Source organism: Erithacus rubecula (genome assembly GCF_903797595.1).
Source record: "Erithacus rubecula genome assembly, chromosome: 17".
Taxonomy (NCBI): Eukaryota; Metazoa; Chordata; class Aves; order Passeriformes; family Muscicapidae; genus Erithacus; species Erithacus rubecula.
The window spans coordinates 469,511-492,764 of record NC_136669.1 but is presented as its reverse complement, the minus strand read 5'-3'; the positions used below and the strand labels follow the sequence as shown (position 1 = coordinate 492,764).

At 57.0% G+C, this 23,254-nt stretch overlaps 2 protein-coding genes across 4 annotated transcripts in view; both read right to left on the bottom strand.

Moving 5' to 3' along the window:
* SCNN1B (sodium channel epithelial 1 subunit beta) overlaps positions 1–23,254 on the bottom strand; it is a 468,555-nt gene that overhangs the window by 171,483 nt on the left and 273,818 nt on the right. The window contains exon 1 of one of the 3 annotated variants that reach the window (XM_079320546.1): positions 3,948–3,951. The exons of the other annotated variants lie outside the window; for them this stretch is intronic. The gene's annotated coding sequence lies outside the window, so the exon portion shown is untranslated. Of the gene's footprint in view, positions 1–3,947; positions 3,952–23,254 lie in introns of those variants that run through there. 3 annotated transcript variants of the gene reach the window in all.
* Positions 11,973–23,191, bottom strand: SCNN1G (sodium channel epithelial 1 subunit gamma). The gene is made up of 13 exons (XM_079320547.1): positions 23,049–23,191; positions 22,576–22,900; positions 21,541–21,835; positions 20,955–21,148; positions 20,481–20,584; positions 19,405–19,568; positions 16,657–16,755; positions 15,410–15,527; positions 14,749–14,827; positions 14,611–14,668; positions 14,239–14,303; positions 13,968–14,043; positions 11,973–13,608 (listed from the first exon to the last, which is right to left on the bottom strand). Exons 1-13 carry the CDS (start codon positions 23,077–23,079, stop codon positions 13,222–13,224), a joined length of 1,995 nt encoding a protein of 664 aa, XP_079176673.1. The 5' UTR covers positions 23,080–23,191; the 3' UTR covers positions 11,973–13,221.

The following is a 23,254-nucleotide window of genomic DNA, read 5'->3' as shown; positions in this document are numbered from 1 at the left end:
TGGACTCCAAGATCACCATCTCATCTTTCAGGACCTTGTGGCACTGAGGCTCCTCCTGCATTGCCTGGGGGTGTTTGCTCACAGAGGGAGCAGAGCTTGCTGCAGAGCCTGGCTGGGTTTGGGGCAGGTACAAGGAAAGGGAGCAGTGACCTCGGCCTCTGCTGAGCCCCAGGGCCACCCTGCCCCAGCCCCAGCTCAGCCCCTGGCAAGGTCAGCCTGGCTGGACAGAGCCCAATCCCCAGAGCTCCTTCGGGTCTGGCCAGCCCAGCGAGGCGGACGAGGAAATATTTTCTGCCTTTTAAAAAATCCAATGAAAGATTTAGATTAGATGGCAAACCCTGTGCAGGGCAGGATCCTGCCTGGCTGGTGCTGGCCAGCTGTGTGCCCTCAGCTGTCCCTGCTGCCACCAACCACTGGCTCCTGCCACAGGCAGACCCCCCTTGTGTGCTGGTCTCTGGGGGTCACTCATCAACCTGACAGTGCTGGGAGACATCACTCCATTTCATATGGGATAAAAGAAATGGCATGGAGCAAAAGCTGCATTTGAATACACCTGGATGGCTTTTTTGCAATGTCTATTCTCATGTTAACAGGAGGCACCCAGGAGGTGCCACCCCCTGGAGGGACACCTGAACCCTTGGCAGGTGGCTCTGGGGAACCAGCCCTGCTTTACATCCACGCCCTGCTCGGGGCTGCTCTGGTGACAGCAGGGACATCTGCACTGGGACATCTGCACTGGGACATCTGCACTGGGACATCTGCACTGAGTGGGGTGAGCCCAGGGACACGGGGCCCTGTGGGGCACAGGGACCCACAGGGTGCCTGGCCCCTGTCCTGGCACCCCTGTGATGACCAAACCACCCTAGAGAAACTGCTCCTGCTTCCAGCGGGGTTTCTCTGTGCTGTGGACGTGTCCTCCCTGTCTCCAGCTGAGTCCAGCCCTGCCTCATCCCAGCATCATCCTGGGTGAAACTCCTCCACCTCACAGTGACATCAGACTCCCACATTACGAAATGATGGTGTTGACTCTGTTGAATCTCCTCTGGGGTTTTCCTAGGGCAATTGCCACTTGGAAGGAAATAAAGTCATGAGCAAAACTTGGCCCACTCCTGGAATCTCCAGGGTTGGACACGGGCTGCAAAACCACCCTGACACTACCAGCCCGATGCCACTGTGATTGCTCAGCACTTTCTCTCCTGGGAAACCAGTCACTCCTCTTTGATCACAGCTGCTCATCTGCCATCTCCCCTGAGCCCTGAGGGAAAAGCTCAGCTTTCCTGAACCAGACATCGATACTCTCCAGTGGTGTTTTTGTAAATTAGAGGAATTTCTTTTATTACCTCCCAAGTTTACAGGCTGGCACTTTGAAAAGTGGAGCAGCAAGGTGTGAGTAAGCAATGAAACCTGTCTCAAGGTGGGGGCAGAGCTCCCAGCAGATGCTGTGTGCTGATGGTGGAGTGCAGGGACAGTGACCAGGGCACACAGAGCCAGGCACACAGAGCCAGGCACACAGTGACCAGGGCACACAGAACCAGGGCACACAGTGACCAGGGCACACAGTGACCAGGGCACACAGTGACCAGGCACACAGAGCCAGGCACACAGAACCAGGCACACAGTGACCAGGGCACACAGTGACCAGGGCACACAGTGACCAGGGCACACAGAGCCAGGGCACACAGAGCCAGGCACACAGTGACCAGGGCACACAGTGACCAGGGCACACAGAGCCAGGGCACACAGAGCCAGGCACACAGTGACCAGGGCACACAGTGACCAGGGCACACAGAGCCAGGCACACAGTGACCAGGGCACACAGAGCCAGGCACACAGAGCCAGGGACACAGTGACCAGGGCACACAGAGCCAGGCACACAGAGCCAGGGCACACAGTGACCAGGGCACACAGTGACCAGGGCACACAGAGCCAGGGCACACAGAGCCAGGCACACAGTGACCAGGGCACACAGAGCCAGGGCACACAGAGCCAGGCACACAGTGACCAGGGCACACAGTGACCAGGGCACACAGAGCCAGGCACACAGTGACCAGGCACACAGTGACCAGGGCACACAGAGCCAGGGCACACAGTGACCAGGGCACACAGTGACCAGGGCACACAGAGCCAGGCACACAGTGACCAGGGCACACAGTGACCAGGCACACAGAGCCAGGCACACAGTGACCAGGGCACACAGTGACCAGGGCACACAGAGCCAGGGCACACAGTGACCAGGGCACACAGTGACCAGGCACACAGAGCCAGGCACACAGTGACCAGGGCACACAGTGACCAGGGCACACAGAGCCAGGCACACAGTGACCAGGGCACACAGAGCCAGGGCACACAGTGACCAGGGCACACAGTGACCAGGCACACAGAGCCAGGCACACAGTGACCAGGGCACACAGTGACCAGGGCACACAGTGACCAGGCGCACAGAGCCAGGCACACAGAGCCAGGGCACACAGTGACCAGGGCACACAGAGCCAGGGCACACAGAGCCAGGCACACAGTGACCAGGGCACACAGTGACCAGAGCACACAGAGCCAGGCACACAGTGACCAGGGCACACAGTGACCAGGCACACAGTGACCAGGGCACACAGTGACCAGGGCACACAGAGCCAGGCACACAGAGCCAGGGCACACAGAGCCAGGCACACAGAGCCAGGGCACACAGTGACCAGGGCACACAGAGCCAGGCACACAGAGCCAGGGCACACAGAGCCAGGGCACACAGAGCCAGGCACACAGAGCCAGGGCACACAGTGCCAGCTCCAACACCCACGGCTCCAGCCCACGCAGGCGCCTCTGGGTCTCCAGCCCAAGGGGCAGGTGAGCAGCACTCCAGCAGTATTTACAGTCTGGGAGCTGAGATAGTGCTCACCTGACTGTGCTGGGTGCTGGGCACTCTGCTCTCACTGCCCTGCCTAACCTGAGCTCTGCTCTGAGCCAGCCTGGAGAGCTGAGCTTCACCTGGAGAGGAGAAGGCTCCAGGGAGAGCTCAGAGCCCCTCACAGGGCCTGAAGGCAGAGCTGGAGAGGGACTTTGGACCAGGGTCTGGACTGGAGGGACAAGGGGGAATGGCTCCCACTGCCAGAGGGCAGGGCTAGATGGGATTTTGGGAAGAAATCCTTCCCTGGGAGGGTGGGCAGGGTGCCTAGAGCAGCTGTGCTGGATCCCTGGCAGTGCCCAGGGTCAGGCTGGACAGGGCTTGGAGCAGCCAGGGAGGTGTCCCTGCCCAGGGCAGGGGCTGAAATGAGATGAGCTCAAAGGTCCCTCCCAACCCAAACCAATCCCGAGGGGACGGTGATGCCGCTGTCTGACAATCACAAGCCGTGCTCCTCATGTGCCAGCAAGGGCACACTGCTGAGTTCGCTTTGCTCCTGGGGCAAGGAGCAAGGGGAATCCGGGAGAGGGGCAAAGCCCCAGCACGGCAGGAGCATCCCGAGCTCCCTCTGCTCCGCGGGACACAGCGTCCTGCGGACAGGCACATCCCCAGCGCCAAACCAGACACCCAGCTGCTCCCATTCTCTTTTATCAGCGAGATTAAGGAAAACCCCTGTGTAAATAAAGCTCAAATCCGAATTACTACCCCTGGCGGCACACCAGGTGCATCCCAAACACCTGCCCAGCACAAACGTGTCCCGCCGCAGCCGAGGCAGGCGGAGCGGGAGCGCTCCGGTGCGCACCGGTGTCTCACACACACACACACACACCATCAACAGCCCGCGCCGCCCGTCCCTTCGCTGCCCAGGGATGCCCGGGGATGCCCAGGGGATGCCCGGGGATGCCCGGGGGATGCCCGGGGGATGCCCGGGGGATGCCCGAGAGCTCCCCTCCTCGGCAGGTCCCGGGGGCAGGGACCGGCCAGCCCCGACCCCGCACAGCCCTCCCGGTGCCCCGTACCTGCGGCTCCGGAGCGCTCCCGCTGAGCCCGGCACCGGCACCGGCCCCGGCCCGGCCCCGCCGCTCCCGGGCCCGCCCCGGCCCGCCCCGGCCCGGCTGAGCCCGCCCCGCTGCGCTGCGCTGCCTGCCCCGGATCGCTGGATGCCTGCCTGCCCTCCCTGCCTGCCCCGGATCGCTGGATGCCTGCCTGCCCTCCCTGCCTGCCCTGCCTGCCCTCCCTGCCTGCCCCGGATCGCTGGATCCCTGCCTGCCCTCCCTGCCTGCCCTGGATCGCTGGATCCCTGCCTGCCCTCCCTGCCTGCCCTCCCTGCCTGCCCTCCCTGCCTGCCCTGGATCGCTGGATCCCTGCCTGCCCTCCCTGCCTGCCCTGGATCGCTGGATCCCTGCCTGCCCTCCCTGCCTGCCCTCCCTGCCTGCCCTCCCTGCCTGCCCTGGATCGCTGGATCCCTCCCTGCCTGCCCTGCCTGCCTGCCCTGCCTGCCTGCCCTCCCTGCCTGCCCCGGATCGCTGGATCCCTGCCTGCCCTCCCTGCCTGCCCTGCCTGCCTGCCCTCCCTGCCCTCCCTGCCTGCCCCGGATCGCTGCATCCCTGCCTGCCCTCCCTGCCTGTCCTCCCTGCCTGCCCTCCCTGCCTGCCCTCCATCCCTGCCTGCCCCCTCTCCCTGCCTTCTCCCCTTCCTTGGAATATCACTTTGATTTGCTCCTAACATATCCCAAGGAATGGCACCTGATTCTGCTGCCCCTGCTCCCGTCATGTCAAGATCACTTAACACAGCCTGGGATAGTGGCACAAACCTCACAGAACCATAAACCACAGAATCACAGAATCACAAAATCACAAAATCACAAAATCAAAGAACTACAGAATTAAGGAATCAAGGAACCACAGAATCACAGAACCATAAACCACAGAATTACACAATCACAGAACCAGAGAATCACAGAATCATTTGGTTTGGAAGGGACCTTAGAAACACAGAATCCTGTCATGGTTTGGGTTCAAAGGACCAGTTCCAAGCCCCTGCCATGGCAGGGTCACCTTTCACTGTCCCTGGCTGCTCCAACCTGGCCTTGGGCACTGCCAGGGGTCCAGGGACAGCCACATCTGCTCTGGGTACCCTGTTCTCTGGGAAAGGTATTGATATTCAAATAGAAGGGGCAGAGCTCTGGCTGCCAATCCATTGCTCTGCCAATGGACTGATCTGGAACTTGGTGATCTCTTTCCAGGAGAAATGAGCACCGTTTCCATGAAATGACAGAATGAACTGAACATGGAAGCAGCTTTTCTGTTTGCTCGGGGGCTGGTAGGCAGCAGCTCAGAGGGGCCGGGTGCTCCCAGCCCAGCTGTTGGGATTTTCACAGTGATTAGCATGTGCTTTGTGACTTCATGACTTAATCTCAATATTATGTGTCTTGCACACTGACTCCTGTTGATCCCATAATTAATCCCTCTGCGGGGCTGGAGAGATGTGCCCCCCCCATTTTCTGTGCTCTGCTAGCCCAGGGCCAGCCCAGTGTGTGCCATGGGCTGGGATACAAACACGTTTGGAGGTAAAATCTTGAGCATCTAGAGTGATGTGGGAGACGTCAGCTCCTCACAAGAGAACAGTGAACATGTACAAACCTCCTTGGAACCATAAATCACTGCTGAGGGCAGAGCATTGTACACAGGAGTGATTGCCTCTTGCTAGGAGAGGTAATGACAGATTCTTGTTCAATCAGGACTTGGTCAGACTTTCCCAAATGTCCTCGTGTTCTGTTTGGGAACAAAAGGGATTTTTATTTTTAACTGGCACAAGTGTACCTCATGTCATGATGTCAGGAGTGGAATGCAGGGCTGTGTTTGAGAAGTGTCTCTGAGGGAAGCTGGAATGAGCAGGTTTGATGGACCAGGACCTGCCGGGTTCCTCTGTCCTGTCCCAGTAATTGCCCTGCTGTGGCACTGGCTTCCCAGAGAACAATGTCTGTTACCAACCCTGGAAATAGAGCGGGTGGCGTTTGTTCCAGGGCTTGGAACATCAGCTGTGCAGCCAGCAAAGCCAAATGACCTTGAGCTGGCTTGATTTTCCATCATCTCTCAATTGTTTATGAGAAAGTTTATTCATAAGCAAAAAGCTCCTGCTGAAAATACAGCTGAAACGCCACAGGAAGCTCCCCTGCACCCCAGGCATTGTGTTCCCAGTGGTGTGTTGTGCTGGCATGATGCACTGCTGACAGCAGAAACACAGCTGGGACACCAGATCCGTGGGGAAACCAGCCCTGAAAGTCACTCCATCTGCCCATCCACCATGTCTCACAAATATCAACTGCTCCTCCGTTTGTCTGATGGAAGGAAAATGTTTTGATGGTGGCTGTGGCTGCGATGGGGACACAGGCAGCTGGAATTTTGCTGGGTGCTGTTAGCTCTGGGTGTACCAATGAGGAAGAGCAGAGGTGCTTGTTCCTACCAGCTCCCACCTGTCCCCACGGGTCCCTGTCACCATCACCCACCCAACACAGGTGTAGGCATTGTGGCCCTGCACAGGGAGGCTGTTTCTGCTCCTGCTACTGTCCCTGTCCCTGCTCCTGCTACTGTCCCTATTCCTGTCCCTGTCCCTGCCCCTGCCCCTGCCCCTGCCCCTGCTCCTGTCCCTGCCCCTGCTCCTGTTCCTGCCCCTGTGTCCCTGTCCCTGTCCCTATTCCTGTCCCTGCTCCCGTCACTGTCCCTATTCCTGTCCCTGCCCCTGCCCCTGCTCCTGTCCCTGCCCCTGTGTCCCTGTCCCTGTCCCTATTCCTGTCCCTGTCCCTGCCCCTGCCCCTGCCCCTGCTCCTGTCCCTGCCCCTGTGTCCCTGTCCCTGTCCCTATTCCTGTCCCTGCTCCCGTCACTGTCCCTATTCCTGTCCCTGTCCCTGCCCCTGCCCCTGCTCCTGTCCCTGCCCCTGTGTCCCTGTCCCTATTCCTGCCCCTGCTCCTGTCCCTGCCCCTGTGTCCCTGTCCCTGTCCCTATTCCTGTCCCTGCTCCTGTCCCTGTCCCTATTCCTGTCCCTGTCCCTGCCGAGGGAGCTGCAGTGTCTCAGGCTCACCCAGCTCTGTCATTGTCCGGGTTTATCGTGTTCCCTTCCAGAGACACGCTGTCACTAAATGGGATCGAGTCATTTTGTTGTGAGCAGTAAAATCCCGGTGAAGTGACAGTGAGCATCTCCCAAGCACCCTGTGTAAAACCTGTAAACTGGCCTGTGTTTGCGTTACAAAGATCAGGCAGTAAAAGCCAGACTGGTTCTGTTTTACAAGCCCAGGAGAGGGGAGGGAAGGGGCCCCGCGGCTCCTGCTGGCCTGGCACGGTCGGGTGGCCAGTGGCCACATGAGGGGTCACTCTGTGCCAGGGTGGGCACTGGGCAGTGTGAGGCTGTGCCAGCCAAGCTGTGGCTCCAGGGAGGGATGGGGCAAACCCCTCTGGTGCCCAGCTCCCTCAGCCCCAGCGTGCTGACCCGGGCACTGGGTCCTGGTTCACCTGCAGGTGATACTGGGCAGGCTCCCAGCGATGATCTGTCACTGCTGGGGCTTCCCCTGACCAGCTCTGTAACTAATTGTGACACAGAATTAGTTGCACTCATTTGCCTTTTCCGCTGCAGAGGTTTACTGGAGAAAACACCCCTTGTGCTGTGGCTGCAGCATCCTGGGAGGGGGCAGCTCAGGTGCAGCCCATCCTCTGGTGCCCTCAGGATGCCCTGGTACAGCCAGGGAGTGCCAGCGTGGCTCCAGCAGGATGCAGCAATCTGAAGGTGCCCTGGGCTGGTGCTTTATGGTCCCCTCCCATGTCCTGGGGCAAACGTGAACTATTTTGTGACTGATGACATTTTATAACAAGACCAGAGCTGATTTATAACATGACCAGGAGTGATTACCCCTGTGTACCCAGAGGAACATCTTGTACTGCTCAGGATTCATTATGTAAACTCGGGTGAGAAGGTCTTAAAACCCAAAGGACAGCACTGGAGTGAGAGGCGTTGTGACAACAGGGTGATTCACCAGCTGCAGCAGCTCCCACCTCTGCTGGCTGCTGCTGAGCACATCCACAGGCCTGAGGTCTGCTCTGCTGCAGGTGCAGGAATAAGCAAACACAGGGTTTAATCCCTAGAAACACCCCTGGACAAGCACACGAGTGGCAGAGAGAGAAGTGAGCCTGCATCCCATAGCTGCTGCAGGTGGGGTCTGCCTGGCTCACCTGCTCAGGGCTTTGTGGGTTTTGTCTCTCAGCCCCAGGGTCCCCTCCTGTGCTCCATCTCCCTCTGCTCTGGCAATGCTGCTGATGGCAAGGCTGCCAGGGTCACAGCCAGTGTGGCCCTGGGGCTGGCAGGGCTGGCACCCCACATTCCCAGCACTGAGGGGGGCTCAGGTCCTGGCAGGCTCCAGCTCCCACCCAGCTCCTTCTGGAGGGGAAACTGAGGCAGGCCCGTGAGACTGGGAGGGACAAGGCAGTGTAGGAGTGTTAGAGGAGAGTGCTGAGGCTTGGGTGAAGATTGCAGAACCCAGAGAGGCAGGAACACTCTGTGCACAGCCCTGGGGCCAGGTGTGTTCCCTGTTCTCCCCTCAGGTTGTGCTACAGCCAGCCATGGCTGCGGGTCAGCCCTGGGCTCACAGCACCTGTGTGGGGCTGGAGGGGAGAGCCCCCAGTGCCCCCAGTGCCCCCAGTGTCCCCATGCCCCATGCCCCGTGCCCCATTCCCTGTGCCCCATGCCGCATGCCCTGTCCTGTACTCCATGCCCCATGCCCCATGCCCCGTGCCCCATGCCCCGTGCCCCATACCCCGTGCCCCGTGCCCCATGTCCCATGCCCCATGCCCCGTGCCCCGTGCCCCGTGCCCCATGTCCCATGCCCCATGCCCCGTGCCCCGTGCCCCGTGCCCCATGTCCCATGCCCCATGCCCCATGCCCCGTGCCCCATGTCCCATGTCCCATGCCCCGTGCCCCATGTCCCATGCCCCATGCCCCGTGCCCCGTGCCCCGTGCCCCATGTCCCATGCCCCATGCCCCGTGCCCCGTGCCCCGTGCCCCATGTCCCATGCCCCATGCCCCATGCCCCGTGCCCCATGTCCCATGCCCCATGCCCCATGCCCCGTGCCCCATACCCCGTGCCCCATGTCCCATGCCCCGTGCCCCGTGCCAGGGTGTGGGCAGCTGCTGAGGGCACGTCCCAGCCCGTCCTGCCCCTGGGGAGCTGGTGGCAGTGGGATTAGTGCTGGCCCTGTCCCAGCCTGTCGCTGTGGAGGGACCTGCTGCTCCCTGGCTCAAGCCCTGACTCACTGGGGCTGCTGGAGCTGCTCCCTGCCCAGCCCGGCCCGGGGATGCTGCAGCTGCTGGAAATGCCCCAAAGCACAGCAAGGCTGGGCTGGCTGGGCCAGCGGTGCCTCCAGGGCTGCCCAGCTCTGCTGCTGGCTCACCCTGCCCTGGAGATGGAGGGGTAAAGCTGCCTGGCCCTGTGGCCTCCCCAGGGCTGGGCTTGAGCCCCAGAGCCTGCATGGGTTTCCCATTTCCATAGGCATGTGCTGGAGATGCCTTTCCCCAGCCCAGCCCATTTACATTAATGAGGCATTTAACTCCCAAACCTGTTTGTGGACCACTGGATGTCCCCCAGATGTTGCCTCTCTGGAAGGGCCTGGGCAGTTTTTAACCCTGTGGGTGCTGCCTGGCTGCATCTGCTGGGAGCAGCTTTGGGCAGGGGAGGCTGGGGTCCTCCTCCAGGCTGGCACCCCACACAGGCTCATTCCTGGCACCCAGAAAATCTCTGTGCAGCTGCATTTTCCTCCTCCTCAGCTGCTTTCCCCCTGCAACTCCTCCATCACCTCTGGCAGTAGCTGCTGCAGGAGCTGAGGGGGAGCAGAGCAGAGCACAGTGAGGTTCTGCTGCTGTGCCCTCTCTCTGGCAGGGCTGGTCCTGGTGTGCCAGGGCTGGTCCTGGTGTGCCAGGGCTGGTTCTGTGTGCCAGGGCTGGTCCTGGTGTGCCAGGGCTGGTTCTGTGTGCCAGGGCTGGTTCTGTGTGCCAGGGCTGGTCCTGGTGTGCCAGGGCTGGTTCTGTGTGCCAGGGCTGGTCCTGGTGTGCCAGGGCTGGTTCTGTGTGCCGGGGCTGGTTCTGTGTGCCAGGGCTGGTCCTGGTGTGCCTGCAGCCTTTCCCCTGAGTCAGCAGCACCTGCTGCTGCAGGTTTGTTTCAACACTCTCCCCAGCCTGTCCCTTGCCAAGGCAGTGCCTGTACCTTCACTCTGTTTTGGGGTGCTCCCCGCAGCCCTGTGGTGCCAGAGCTGTGGCTCTGTGGCTCTGGGGTCACTGCCATCCCTGCTCAGGAGCTGGGCACTCTCTGCAGCTGTGTCCCAGGATGGGAGGTGGGCAGGGGCTGTGTGAGTGAGGGGTGCCTCCTCTGGAGCCCTGCCTGGGGCTGGCTGGGCTCCCACCCTGGCAATGCTGTCCCATGGATTCCCATGGGGAATTCCCTGTCCCCGTGGGACAGGGGCTGGTGCTGGGCCCTGCATTTTACAGCCTGTTGTTCCCATAAACTGTGGCTGAGTGTCTCAGGCTCTCTGGGTTTATGATGCTCAGCGTGTGCCAGTCCTGACTCTCAGCCTGTCCTGGGTGGTTTTGTGTTTGGGGTGACTCAGGTGACTCAGCACAGTTCAGTGTTTAACTCAGGATGAAGTAAAGCATTTCTGTAGCTCCGTGGCCCTCTGCCTTCTGAGGATTATTCATACATGGAGAGAAGGTGTAACTGCAAACAGCACCTGCCAAACACCTGTGCTTTTCTAAAGAATTTAAAGCAAGTGTTCTCCCAAAAAAGCACCTGTCAGGACACACATCCTGGGTTTTCAGTGGGAGAGCCCTGACATTTCTGCTGCTGGAGCACTACAGGTTAGCAGCCTTGCTCTCCATCAAAGGATATTCTCCTTATTGGAACTGCAGTTGCTGGCATAAAGTCTGACCAGTCCCTACACTTGTTTCTGTGCAGGGCTGGCACCCCTCTGCTTATTTTCCAAGGTTTTGTTTTCCTCTGGGGAGGCTTTAGAAACACAAACCCCTGACCCATCCCAATCAGTGCCAGCTGCCAGTGCCTTCCCTGGCCCTAGAGCTGGGTGTGGGGGGTTCCCTCCTGTCAGGGGGTGATTGCATGATCAGCACTCACTGATTTAATCCAGCTCTGAGGCTGGAGGTTGGTAGGGGTTCTTGAGCAGCCTGAGGGGAAGAAGACACCCAGGAGCAGCTCAGCAGTGAGGAGGGATCAGGAGCAGCATCAAGCTGAGCCCGGGCAGTGTCTCCTTAGCACTGCCTGCAGCAGATGTGAGCAAGTCCCGGGGAGAGCTGTGGTCTCTGAGGTGCTGCTGCACATACAGGTACAGCTGTGGAAGGGAGAACTGTGGCATGGCCCCCTCTGTGTGCTTGTTGCCCCCCAGTGTTCCCTGTGCTCTGGGGGCAGCTGGCCCCTCTGCATGGGAAGGCAATTCCTCAGCCAGGTGTAACGGGGCCAAAGCAGCTCCTGTGGCAGCACACCAGGCTGGCAGGGCACTTTGTGGCAAGGCTTCCTTAGCTCTGGGCTCTGTGGCTTCTGCCCTGTGCAGTGGGGACAGCTCGTGCCTGTGGCACCCAGGGCAGGGGGGTAGCTCTGTTCTGCTCTGGGTCTGTTCTGTCACTGCTGCCCATGACTGGCATGATGAGTGCTGGTATTTGATGCTGTTGGACATGATGGGATGAGCCATGGCTTGCCCAGAGCACCTCTCAGTGCTGGGCAGGGGCTGAGCCAGATCTGCTTCTCACTTTTCCTGTGGTCTCCAAGGGCTGCCCAGGTGTGCAGCTGTCTGGGGACACCAGAAGTTCCAGTGGTTTTGGTCCCTTGCTGGTTTCCATTGCTTTGTGAAAGGCCTTTTCACTGCTTGTGCTTGCACCCTGCTGCTACTGAGCTGGGTCCCACAGAACCCCCTGCTCCAGCCCTGCTGGGAACCTGCAGCCCCTGGGCATGCAGAGCCAAGTTCCCTCAGCTCTCTGGATGCCTGCAGGGAACTAACTCATATAGCAGTGATTTAAAAACAAAAGGCAAAGCAGTTACTCAAAAATATATCTTTATTTTCTCAGTTTATCATCTATTTAAATAATTCAGTTAAAATAGGTTTTATTGCACATTAAAGAACCTTCCTGGATTCTCACTGTCCTCTATAAAACTAGCTCCCAGAGAAAGGCAAGGACAGACTCTCCCACTCAGCCAGCCCTGACACTGTGCAGGGCTCTGGCTCCACAGAGCCCAGCAGCCTGTGTGCAGTGGCTCTGCTCACATCCCCACAGCTGCTGAAGGCAGCAGGGAGCTGGTGCAGGCTGGGGAGCCCAGGGCAGGGCACAGCCAGTGCCCCAGGAGCTCTCGTGGCTGGGTGGGCACAGGCAGCAGCCCCTGGCCCAGGGGGAGCAGCACAGGAGGTAAAAGGTGGCTGCTGACTCTGCTTTGTGGATGGGGCAAGGTGGATGAGGTACAGGTGGAGTGAGACATCCCCCAGGCACTGCCAGTCCAGGGCAGGCGGCTGGGACTGGGTGGCTGCAGCAGGAAGTCCTTGCCTGGGCTGAGCAGGAAGGAGCAGCCAGCCAGCTCCCTGTGAGGCTGCTGGGAAGTCATTTAATGAGCTCCTTGGAAGTTGTGTTTAAGGGCTGCCAGAGTGCTGTGGAATGGAACAAGCTTGCAGAGGATACACTTCATTACTGTGCTCCAAATTGGATTTCATGCCCTTTGAGATGATTCTTTGGGGATGACTCGGGCTTTCCTACCCCAGCTGTGTAGTAACTTGCTCTACAAGCACATTTCTGGCTGTCCTGGCTTTTCATCTCTCAAGCAAGCTCCTCAGGCCCCCACTGGAATCGGGTTTCTAATGAAAATTCAAGTGAGCGCTTTCCTGTAACACTCTTTTGTGCTTTACCCAGGCCCCTGTCATGCCCTTCCTACACATGCCATCCTGGATTCCTGACAGCCCAGGGTTTTTCCCACAAGTCCAGCCACACAGCAGAGAGCAATTAGTGTTAATGCTCAATGTGGCACCAATCTGCTGCTGTGGAGCAATTGCTGCCCACATGCAATGGGGTGTGTGCAGCTGGTGGCTAATGCGTGCCTTTGCCTGGTGAGACATCCCAGCTTGGTGCCACATCCTGCTCCAGCAGCTCCTGCCATCATCCACTGCACAAGTGACGGTGCTCCGTGTGCCCGAGCCCTCGGGGGTGTGTGTGAGCCCCGAGCCGCGCTCAGGGCAGCTCTGCGGGCTCAGTCCCTGAGCGAGGTGCGAGCTGGCAGCCCCGGGGCAGGGCGGCGGAGCGCTCAGGGCCGGCCCGGCTCCAGCGTGTCGGGCAGCTGCTCGCTGAAGGCGCTCTCCAGGCGCAGGGTGCTGTAGTTGGGGGGGGGAGTCCTGGGCAGGGGGCTGTCCTGGGGCAGGGGCAGGCGCAGGGCCGTGGTGAAGGTGGGCAGGTCCTCGTCCAGGCACGCGGGGTTGTGGTGGCCCTGCCCCTCCAGGTCGCCGGCCTGCGCCGTCCCCGGCCCGCCCCGCTGGCGGTGGCTCCACCACTTCTTGGCCCTCTGCCACTGGCGCCGCAGCACGATGGACAGCGAGTCGATCAGGAACACCTCCACGATCTCGATGACACACACCACCGAGCAGCTCATCCACAGCCCCAGCTGGCCCCCGAAGTTGGACAGCAGAATGACCAGCTGCAAGGGCAGAGAGCACCGGGTTGGGGTCTGCAATGGGCAGGGAGACAGAGCTGGGCACCCGGGGCTTGCTCAGCACTCCCAAATGCACTGGGCCCATCTCTGCTGTGGTTCTCTCTGGCCCTGCTTCAGGAGGAGCCTGGAGCTGAGCTTGCTGTGAGCTTGCACAGGGCTCGGGGCTGGACAGGCAGACGTGGCCCGAGATAAGGGCTGGAAAGGGCAGGACCAGCCCAGAGGTGCATATCTGAGATCAGCTTCCTGCCCCAGTGTGGGACTGCTCCCCTGGGCAGGTGAAAGCTCCCAGCCTGCGTGGGAGGAAGTGCTGTGCCTCTGGGAGAAGGGACCAGCAGCTCACTCACCGTGTTGGCAGGATTCTCTGAAATGAATCTCTCGTTCAGGTCCTTGTAAAACACCATCAGGTTGGCAAGGTCTGTCCTGGGGAAGCAGGAGGCAGGCAGAGGGTTTAGTAAAACAATAACATGAAACATACTGAAAAACTATGCAAATAACCAGTTGGACCAGTAGGGCTGGGCTGCTCCAAGGGAGCTTTTTCCCCAATTGCCATCATTAGGGCTGCCAAGATCGTATCAGAGCTGGAGGTGCAAGGCAGGAACACACAGGGGGACTTACTTGTTCAGCTTCTTGTTGTTGAGTTTCTGCCCTTTGTCCCAAGAGAGAACCCGGAGCATCCAGTCCTGGAGAACAGACAGAAAATGCCACTGGAGCTGCAGGTTCTTGTGCAGAGACCCTCAGGAAGGGACTCCTGCTCCACACCTGAGTGTGTGACAGCCCAGCTGGGCCCAAGGGGATCTCCCAAGACAAATTCCAGTTTAATGGTAAACTCCTGGAGGGGAAGCCCTGAGCTGGAAACTACAGACTGGTCTCTGGGAGCAGCATCACTGCTGACTACCCCAGGGGCTCCTGCCTTTGTGCTGAGCCTCTGGGGTTCCTCAGTGCCTTGTGCTAGGCTGCTGCTCTGCTGGGGAACAGCTGGGGACTGACCTCTGACACGGTGGATGGCCACTGGGCAATGCTGGTGGTGAGTGCCCACTCCTTGAAGCTGCAGAGAAAGGCAGGATGTCACTTGTGAGCTCCAACTCTCTCACACACCTCACCTCTCTGCCTGTGGCAAGGACTCACCTGCAGGCATCTTTGCAGATCTGCTGGCAGCCCAGCTGCTCCTTCACAAACTTCTCGTGCAGTCTGTAGTAGCAGTACACTGCAGGGGAAGAGCAGGATGTGTGTGAGAAGCCAGAGAAAACCTGCTACCTGGGCTGGAGTGGGACATCTGGGGCAGAGGTGGCCCTGTGGCCATCGCCTACACGGTGGGGATAAGAGGATTTACCCCATAGATATTGCAAAAGGCCCTTGAGAAGTGGCTGTCACTTGATACAGGCATGAGAACTGCCACACCTGGTCAGCCCTCCACTCCACTGCTCTGTGGTGGGCCAGGTGACAAACCATCAGGGACAGATTCACCAACCAGTGTCAGCAAGGGAGACACTTCTGGCTCTGGAGGGGGCAGCTTAAGTGGGTTAAGGCAGATTTACCTCATCCCAGCACACTGGGGGTGCAGGGGCTGTGACAGGGACACTGGGGGTGCAGGGGCTGTGACAGGGACACTGGGGGTACAGGGGCTGTGGGAGGGGTTGGTGCTGCAGGGGCTGTGACAGGGACACTGGGGGTACAGGGGCTGTGACAGGGACACTGGGGGTGCAGGGGCTGTGGGAGGGGTTGGTGCTGCAGGGGACAGGACTGGCAGCTGAGGCATGTGCAATGCCAGAGGTGTTTCAATACTAACTCCAGTTTGGGTTCTTCTTGTAGTTGCAGTACTCAGCCCCAGCAGGTAAGGGCTGAGCATACTGAGCACAGCCACAGGACTCCACCATGGCCTTCTGGAAGCAGGAGTGCAGGCAGATCTGGGGAGACAAAACAGAGCTGGGGGCTAAGAGGCAGCACCAAGCTCCAGGTTCCTGTGCCCCTAAAAACATCCTGCTTATGACAATGCAGTAGGATGGGAACCCTGTTTCCCTGGGCCTTCAGACTCTGCTTGGGTATACAAACACAGGCAGAAAGTACAGTGGAGGGTTGAGGCTCTAGTGCACAAAATAAGAATATAATCTCCTTGGAGGATTCCATCCATGGAGGTTCTATGAATGCCACCAAAAGCTTCAGTGTTGCAGCTGCTCTTTACAGAGTCAAGGAGAGGGTTTTAGGCCTGCCATGGCACGTGGCCCATGAATCACTAACTAGGTGTGGGAAGTGACTCACAGCAGCAAACGTTCACAGCTTCCACCAAACTCTGCCGGTGCCTGCTGGGAGAGGTGAAGCTGGGAGGATTAACAAGGCAGCAGAGCTGTGGTTTGTGCTAAAACACTGGGACATGCAGGAACAGAATTTCTCTTTTAAATCCCAGTCAAGCCTTTTGGTTCCAGTCCCTCCTGATCACTGAGTTTTGGTGAAGTACTGTTATTAAAAACCTGAGATAATGTCTGGGTGATCCTACCTGGCACTACCACAGCAGATTTCATATTCCCCATATAACATAAATTCAGCCTAGACCTGGGCTTTGCAGCAGGCAGCAGCTAATGTAAGTACAATTCTTCAAATGGAGAGTGCCAGAGCAACTGACAATCTCCAAGAGGACAAAATTACAGAAACCATGCAAAATTAGTGGAAACTTACTCTGTAAACAAACATCCTGCTATCTGGATACTGATTAGATGGTTTCTGTTATTCTTGGAGTCCTAAAGGTCACAATTTCTGGCTTCAAGGGTTACTTAGCTGCAACCTTTACTTGGCCAATATTTTCCAGTCTCACATTGCTTGAAAATTGCCTAATGAGCTCATGTTCTCTCTTTATCTAACAGGGTGCCTGAGGGAACTTCAAACAGCAACCACTTAGGAATAAAAGTTGGATTTTATGAAGTGCCATTGCATTTTACATCAGCACAACTCTGTGCTCAGGCTCTGAACCACAGACTGCTACAAAGCTCTTTATGCAGGCAGTTTTCAAGCAACTGCTAACCCCAGATGTAATGGCTTTACCTGGAGTGAGTAGCTCTTGTTGTAGAGATTGTCCACGGGTATGTCAGCTCCTGTCTCTGTGCAGTCACTGTAGGGTTTGCTCAGCTTGCGAGACCGAGTCTGGGAAACACAAAGGAACAAAACTTGTTTTTCTGGAGTTCACCAAAGGATTCAGCGACACTTTATCCCCACTCTGAAACTGTAAGTGATAAGGCAGCTTTAAATAGAATGTTTACCTTTTGCTGCCTAAAATGATTGGTCAATCCCTTGTCAAAACAAGGGTTTTTTTGTTTCCAATATCCGTTTCCCAAAACACAGCTCTGGTGGGATTCTCTGCTCTTCCTGGAAACCTCCTGCAGGAATGCAGTGCTGCAATCACAGCAGTGAGGGTTTCCAAAGCAGGGTAATGCATGTGCATGCTCTCTCCTGTCTCAGAGGCTGTGTGTGCTTTGCTCTGATGTCAGTGTTGTGAGGGATTGCTGGGTGGGGGTTTTGGGTTATTTTCTGTGAGGATCCCTGCCTGCCTGAGCTGCTACTGCACTGGCTGCTCCTGTGCCCTGGGTAAACAGCACTTGAGGCTCCACTAGTGCTCAACAGCACCTCTCTCAATCCACTCTAAATCAAATGTTTGTGTCTCCCTCAAACCTTTTTCCAGGTGCTGCTTTGACCCTTCCTCTCAAATGCTCATGACTTTTCCTGTTCCAAATCTCTGCCCAGAGCAAAGAGCTCTGACGTGCCAGTCTGTGCCTCCAAGCTCTGTGAAACCAGGCCTGGGAGCCCTCAAATTCCCAAATCTGATTCCAGCCCCATGGCCCACTTTCTGCAGCCTGCCTTACCTCCCTCAGCCCCTGCTATCTTTCTGCAGTAATTATCCACTTTACAACAAAGTGGCCTGAAACCACAAAAACATCCATTTAAGAATCCATTCACTTCTCTACAGAATTTAAAATCAGAATTTAAAATTCTGCACAAAGGATCAATTTAGCAGGAACCTGAGAATGGCTGCAGCCCCTAAGGCACTGAATGCAGCTCCTGAGGCCACATCTGATAGGAGCATACCTCACCAATTTGTCTACAGCAGGAGATGGCTCTGGGCCACTGTGGTGCAAATCAGTGCTTTTAGAGATGCTCAGATCTCTCTTTGGAGAGAAAGATGCATATTAGAGATGCATTACTTCTGAAAACTGACTGAAACCAGCTTTTAAATTCCACATACAATGTAGTGCCAAGACACTGCCTCATTCTGCTCCTGGGGCTTCCAAGAGATGATGGATCCTTTGTATAGAATTATTTTGTTGTGGCTTATGCTCCTACAAAAGCTTATTTGTTCCTTCAGGCACTGAAATAATTTCCAAACTAAATATTTAACTAAAGCACTGTAACTCTGACCAAGCAATGCCTTGTTTGCATGCCAAACATCTTGGAATCATTTTGGAGGTGAGGGGTAGTCTCAGTAGGCAGCAGAAGCCCATGTGCAATGATGCTGTGTTCAGAGCCCAGCACAGGGAGGGACACAGCTGCTGTGTCCTCTTTGTGCCCTTGCAGTGGGGACAAGGACTGCTCTGTCACCTGGCTGCTGAGCCCTGTCCTGACAATCCTGACCCCCACCACTCAGCAGGCTCTCTGCAGTTGTCCTTTCCCAGAAGGACAGTGATCCCCAGATTTTGCTCTGAGACATGAAATTGTGTCCAGCTTCTATTTTGGCTGCCTCATTAGGATGCAATTGGATCCTTTTCTAAAAACAAATCTTTTATATACAGACACTAAGATGTGCCTAATCTTGTTTTTTATACTACAACAACACTCCAAACCGATTGTGCTAGGAACATATTACATTAAATATTGAGACTCTGCCTTGTGTGACTGTCTCTGTACAGTGTGATGGTGACAGAGAAAATAGTCTTGTGAGACTTGTGTCCTCACACCATCCTGGTTCCCAAACCTCTCGGCCACAGCTGACCAAGGAGCTGCTGCCAGTTTTCCAGACAGCTGGAAGACAGTTAACTATCTGCATTTTGTAAAACATCAGCCCTCTTTTAATGTTTTTTCTAATGCAGGGCCTGGCTAACCCAGATAAGCAGGATGGCTGGTGCTCAGAGCAGAAGGAAGGCAGAGCTGAAGTGCTCACTTAACAGCCCATCCAGATGAAAGGGGACCTGGCACAGCTTTCTGCTGTGCTGAACCCCCGTGGGCCAAATGCCTCCTCTGAAGGGCACTAAATGGGGAAAGCAGGAAAAAGCAAAGCTGCTGCCCACGAGGGTGTTTTTATCGCTGGGATAGAGAAAACCAGCAGAATGAGGTTTACATCCCCAAAACAGTTCAAGGGGCTGTGCTGCCACCATCCCAAGGGACCCAACCCCAACGTGGGGACCCACAACTCCAGCTCTGGCTCCTCCACCCCAGGGACTCTCTGGGATGAAACTTCCTGCACACTGCTAAAGCCAAACAAGGCACCTGACAACACACTTCTGTGGCTGTGGATTTTGCTGTGAAAACAAAACCAAAAATCCCCTGGAAAGCCAAGGGGTGGAAGAAAAGGGAGAACAAACAATATCCCAGGCCGGTTTGGTTTCCAAAGACTGATTTTCCCATGGCCTCTTTTGTTCAGAAAAGTGCTATCACAGGATTTCCTTCAGGGCACTTCAGCTGCTGAGTGGGAGGAATTTAAAAGCCTTGGAGCTGCTGGCTCTCTGAAATCACCCCATCAGTTCCTATTTACAGCTGTACCAAGGCAAAGGTGCACCTGAAAAGGAGATTGTTGCCACTCACAAAGTGCATTCCTATGGAGGTGGCCGCTGCAGTCTCAATTTCCGTGCCAATGTCTTCAATGAAGGGATACTCGTTTTGGTCGTGCACGATGATCTTGGCTCCTGTGGATGTCACCAGGAAGGGGTTGTAGTCTGCCTCATCGATGTACAGAACAACGTGCAATCCTGAACCAGAGACAAAGGCAGGAAGTTACACCAGGAGCCAGAGCCAGGTTTGCTGGTCAGGGAGGGCAGCACGGTTTGTCTCATGTTATCTGGCCTAAGCAGAACTGCCACAGCCAAGCACAGCCTCTGCCCAGCCAGACCAAGGCACCTGCAGCCAGCAACATCCCCTGGTGGTACCGAGCACAACAAATAACAGCTGCTGAGAACGTGGCTGGAACTCACTTATATAACTGGGCAGCAGTGATTTCAGCTGGAAAACATTAGTGATGCAATGATATTATCTGTATTCTCAGGCAGGAGTTTGCACTAGTTCAAACAGGCACTTCCCCAATCAGCCTGTACATCTACAGCCAACACATCGCTCACGCTCCAGCAGGATCCAGTTTGCTGCACCACTTGTTATCAAACAGCTCCTCTGCAAACTGCCCTGGAACACCCCAGGTGTGCAGAGTGACAGGGAACACTCAGGTGTGCAAACCTACGGGGAACACCCCAGGTGTGATAAATGCCCTGGAACACCCCAGATGTGCAGAGAGTGCCCAGGAACACCCCAGGTGTGATAAGTGCCCTGGAACACCCTGGCTGTGCAGAGAGTGCCCAGGAACACCCCAGGTGTGCAGAGTGCCCTGGAGCACCCCAGGTGTGCAGAGTGCCCTGGAGCACCCCAGGTGTGCAGAGTGCCCAGGAACACCCTGGCTGTGCAGAGTGCCCAGGAGCACCCCAGGTGTGCAGAGTGCCCTGGAGCACCCTGGCTGTGCAGAGTGCCCTGGAGCACCCCAGGTGTGCAGAGTGCCCTGGAGCACCCTGGCTGTGCAGAGTGCCCAGGAGCACCCCAGGTGTGCAGAGTGCCCTGGAGCACCCTGGCTGTGCAGAGTGCCCTGGAGCACCCTGGCTGTGCAGTGTCCCACTCACCATACTCGCTGCCACCTGTGGAGGTGCTCAGGATGGTCCCGTTCTCGCCACTGTTGAAGGTGTAGCAGTTGCCATGGAGAGGGTGATGGAAACGAGTGAAGTGCCTGCAAGAAATCACATATTATGGCATTGTTTCCTGTAGTTCTATCTGTGGGAGAAAGGCAGCACATTTGGACTTTTGATTTGGCAAGAGACAGACCAGGACTTTACTTCAAGAAGTTTATTTTGCTGAAAGATGTGGGTCTCTTTCTGAGTAACTTAAAAATACAAGGCAGTATGATCTAGTTTAATATCTCAGGAGATGGAAACTCGAGGAAGTTTTAATGTGGGAATGGGGGTTAATAGCAGGGGGGAGGCAGATTCACAGAACTAGCAGTGGCTCCTGCTGGAATCCAGCAAATACCAAGTATTCCATTCCTACATATTATGGGCTTGGAAATAAGCTGTTATGGCAGGAATTTTCTGTGCACTGACCTTTTGTCACAAGATAGGCCATCAAAGAAACATGTCAGTATAAGGTCATCAGCAGAATAACTCAATTTTTCTTTAGTCTCCAGGGGAATTTGTGCCATGATGTTCATGTAATGCAGCTTGTACCACTCCTGGATAGCGTTGACACCCGAGCTGAATGTGTACAGGGCACACTCACTGCTGTTGTTTGCATCACACTGACAAGCACAAAGGGAAAAATATTTCAGATGGACTGAAACCACGGATTCTACAAGGCAGGTGTAAATGAAGGATTGTACAAGGTACATCTGCTAGTGCTTCTCTTCCACAGAAATAAACATGAATGAAGTTACAATGGGCATCAAAGACCTTTTATGCAGGGCTAAGTGACATGACCAAAAGAAAGGTCACAGATGACACTGACTGTATTTGGGAAGGCTTCAGGAAGGCACTACTCCTCCAGAGAGCTGGAAGTGAATCTGCAGCCATGGAGGCTTAGGCAGAAGTGCAGACAGGGCACTGCAAAGCCACCAGAGCAGGCAATAAAGCCTGCCAGAGGGACACTGAGCCCAAGGCAGCCCTTTGCTGGCCAGGGCAGGGTGGCACTCACCAGCTGAAAGCCAATGATGTCATTGGAGTCGCCCGAGTTCACGATGGACGAGTCCTTGTGAAAGACACTTCCCTCTACTCTCCTCTTCTGCCCGCTGTGCAGCTCCGTCGCTGTCCTGGACAACTCCTCCACCTTCAGCAGAGGGATCTGTTGGAAGAAGTCGCTCCCTGTGCTGTTCCAGTCATCCACTGACCGGCGCACCTTGGACTTGCCCTCAGAAAATCCATAGAAAGTTTCCAAAGCCTTTTTTGTCTCTTTGTCCAACTCAGATAAATATTCTTTCATGGCACTGTACCTGCATGGGAGACAAGTTGACAGTGACATGCCATCCCACCTCAGTTCTCAGCTGCAGTGCCTGCTGCACTGTGGATGCCATGGCTTGGACAGAATTCTCCGTGCAGGTCTCACACCAGTTTCTCACATCAGTGAGGGCAGGCACAGTTATATCCACGGAGACATTTGGAGCAAGGACCCCAGGGAGCAGAGCAGACTGAACTACAGAGAAAGCTCTCCCAAGACTCTCCAGCTCCTTATGTTAGGAAGCCTGAGGAGGCAGAGTATGTGGAAATAATTCATCTGTGAAGAGTCATCAAAGAGCTGGATCCCAGTGGGGACCAGGGTAGGAATCTGGCAGCAGAACAGAGAGCAATGTAAAGCATGATTTGACAGGAGAAGAAGTATTGCTGATGAATCATGTCAAAATCTCTCATAAAGAAAGAAAGAAGCAGGAGAGGAGTGACAGATGCCCCCCTTCCATTCTTTAGATGATGCTGTTTGTAATCCTGTCACTCTGGTCCTGGGAAGAAGGGAATTTGGAGAGAGCCAAAGAGCTGCCAGGGGCAGTGCAGAGCAGAAAGCAGCATGAACGGAGCCGAGGTCAGCCGGCAGCAGTGAGGGGTGAAAGGCACAGAGGAGATGCGGCACACCAGGTGCCCTACAGGGAGCAGGCAGGTTGGGAAAGCGCTGACAGGCAGCACTCGGGAAGCAGTCGGTGCTGCGCTGACCCCCAGCCTCCCCCAGCTCCCCGAGCCTCACTTGTAGGGGTTGATGTTGCAGATGGTGACGGCGGGGAAGGGCAGCTTCTGGAACTGGACGGTGACGGACACCGAGGCGCTGTAGTAGTTCATGAGGAGCTCGGCGCACTGCCAGAGGATGAGCCCCACGGCGCTGAGGGTCAGCAGGATCCAGAGCAGGCGGCGCAGGCGGCCGCGGGACACCACGATGCGGCGGCAGCCGTGCGTGTTGGTGTTGAGGCAGTACCAGCGCATCAGCTCGCTCAGCGTGGGCGCCTGCGGGCCGCGCACCGGCAGCGTGCGCTTCAGCCGCGCCGTGATCTTCTTACCGGGGGCCGCGGCGGCCGCTGCGGGAGAGCGGGCGCTGAGGGGCGGCTGGGGGATCGGCGCCCGCCCGCCGCCCGCCGCCCGCCGCGGCCTGTCCCGCCCGCATCCCGCCCTTTCCCGGGGTGTGATCCCCGCAACGCCCGACCCGGGCCGCGGGGATCGCCTCACCTCGGCCGCTCTCCGGGCCCGGTGGCGCCATGCTCCGCTCGCAGTCCCGGCGCCGCGGTCGATGGGGCGGCCGGCGGCGGCCTCGGTACCTACCCCCGCCACGGCCCCGCCCCGGCCCCGCCCCGCCCCGCCCCGCCCGCCCCGCTCCGCTCCGCGGCCGCGCAGCGCCGCCCCACGGCGGCGGCCGGGGCTGCGCGGGGCGCCCG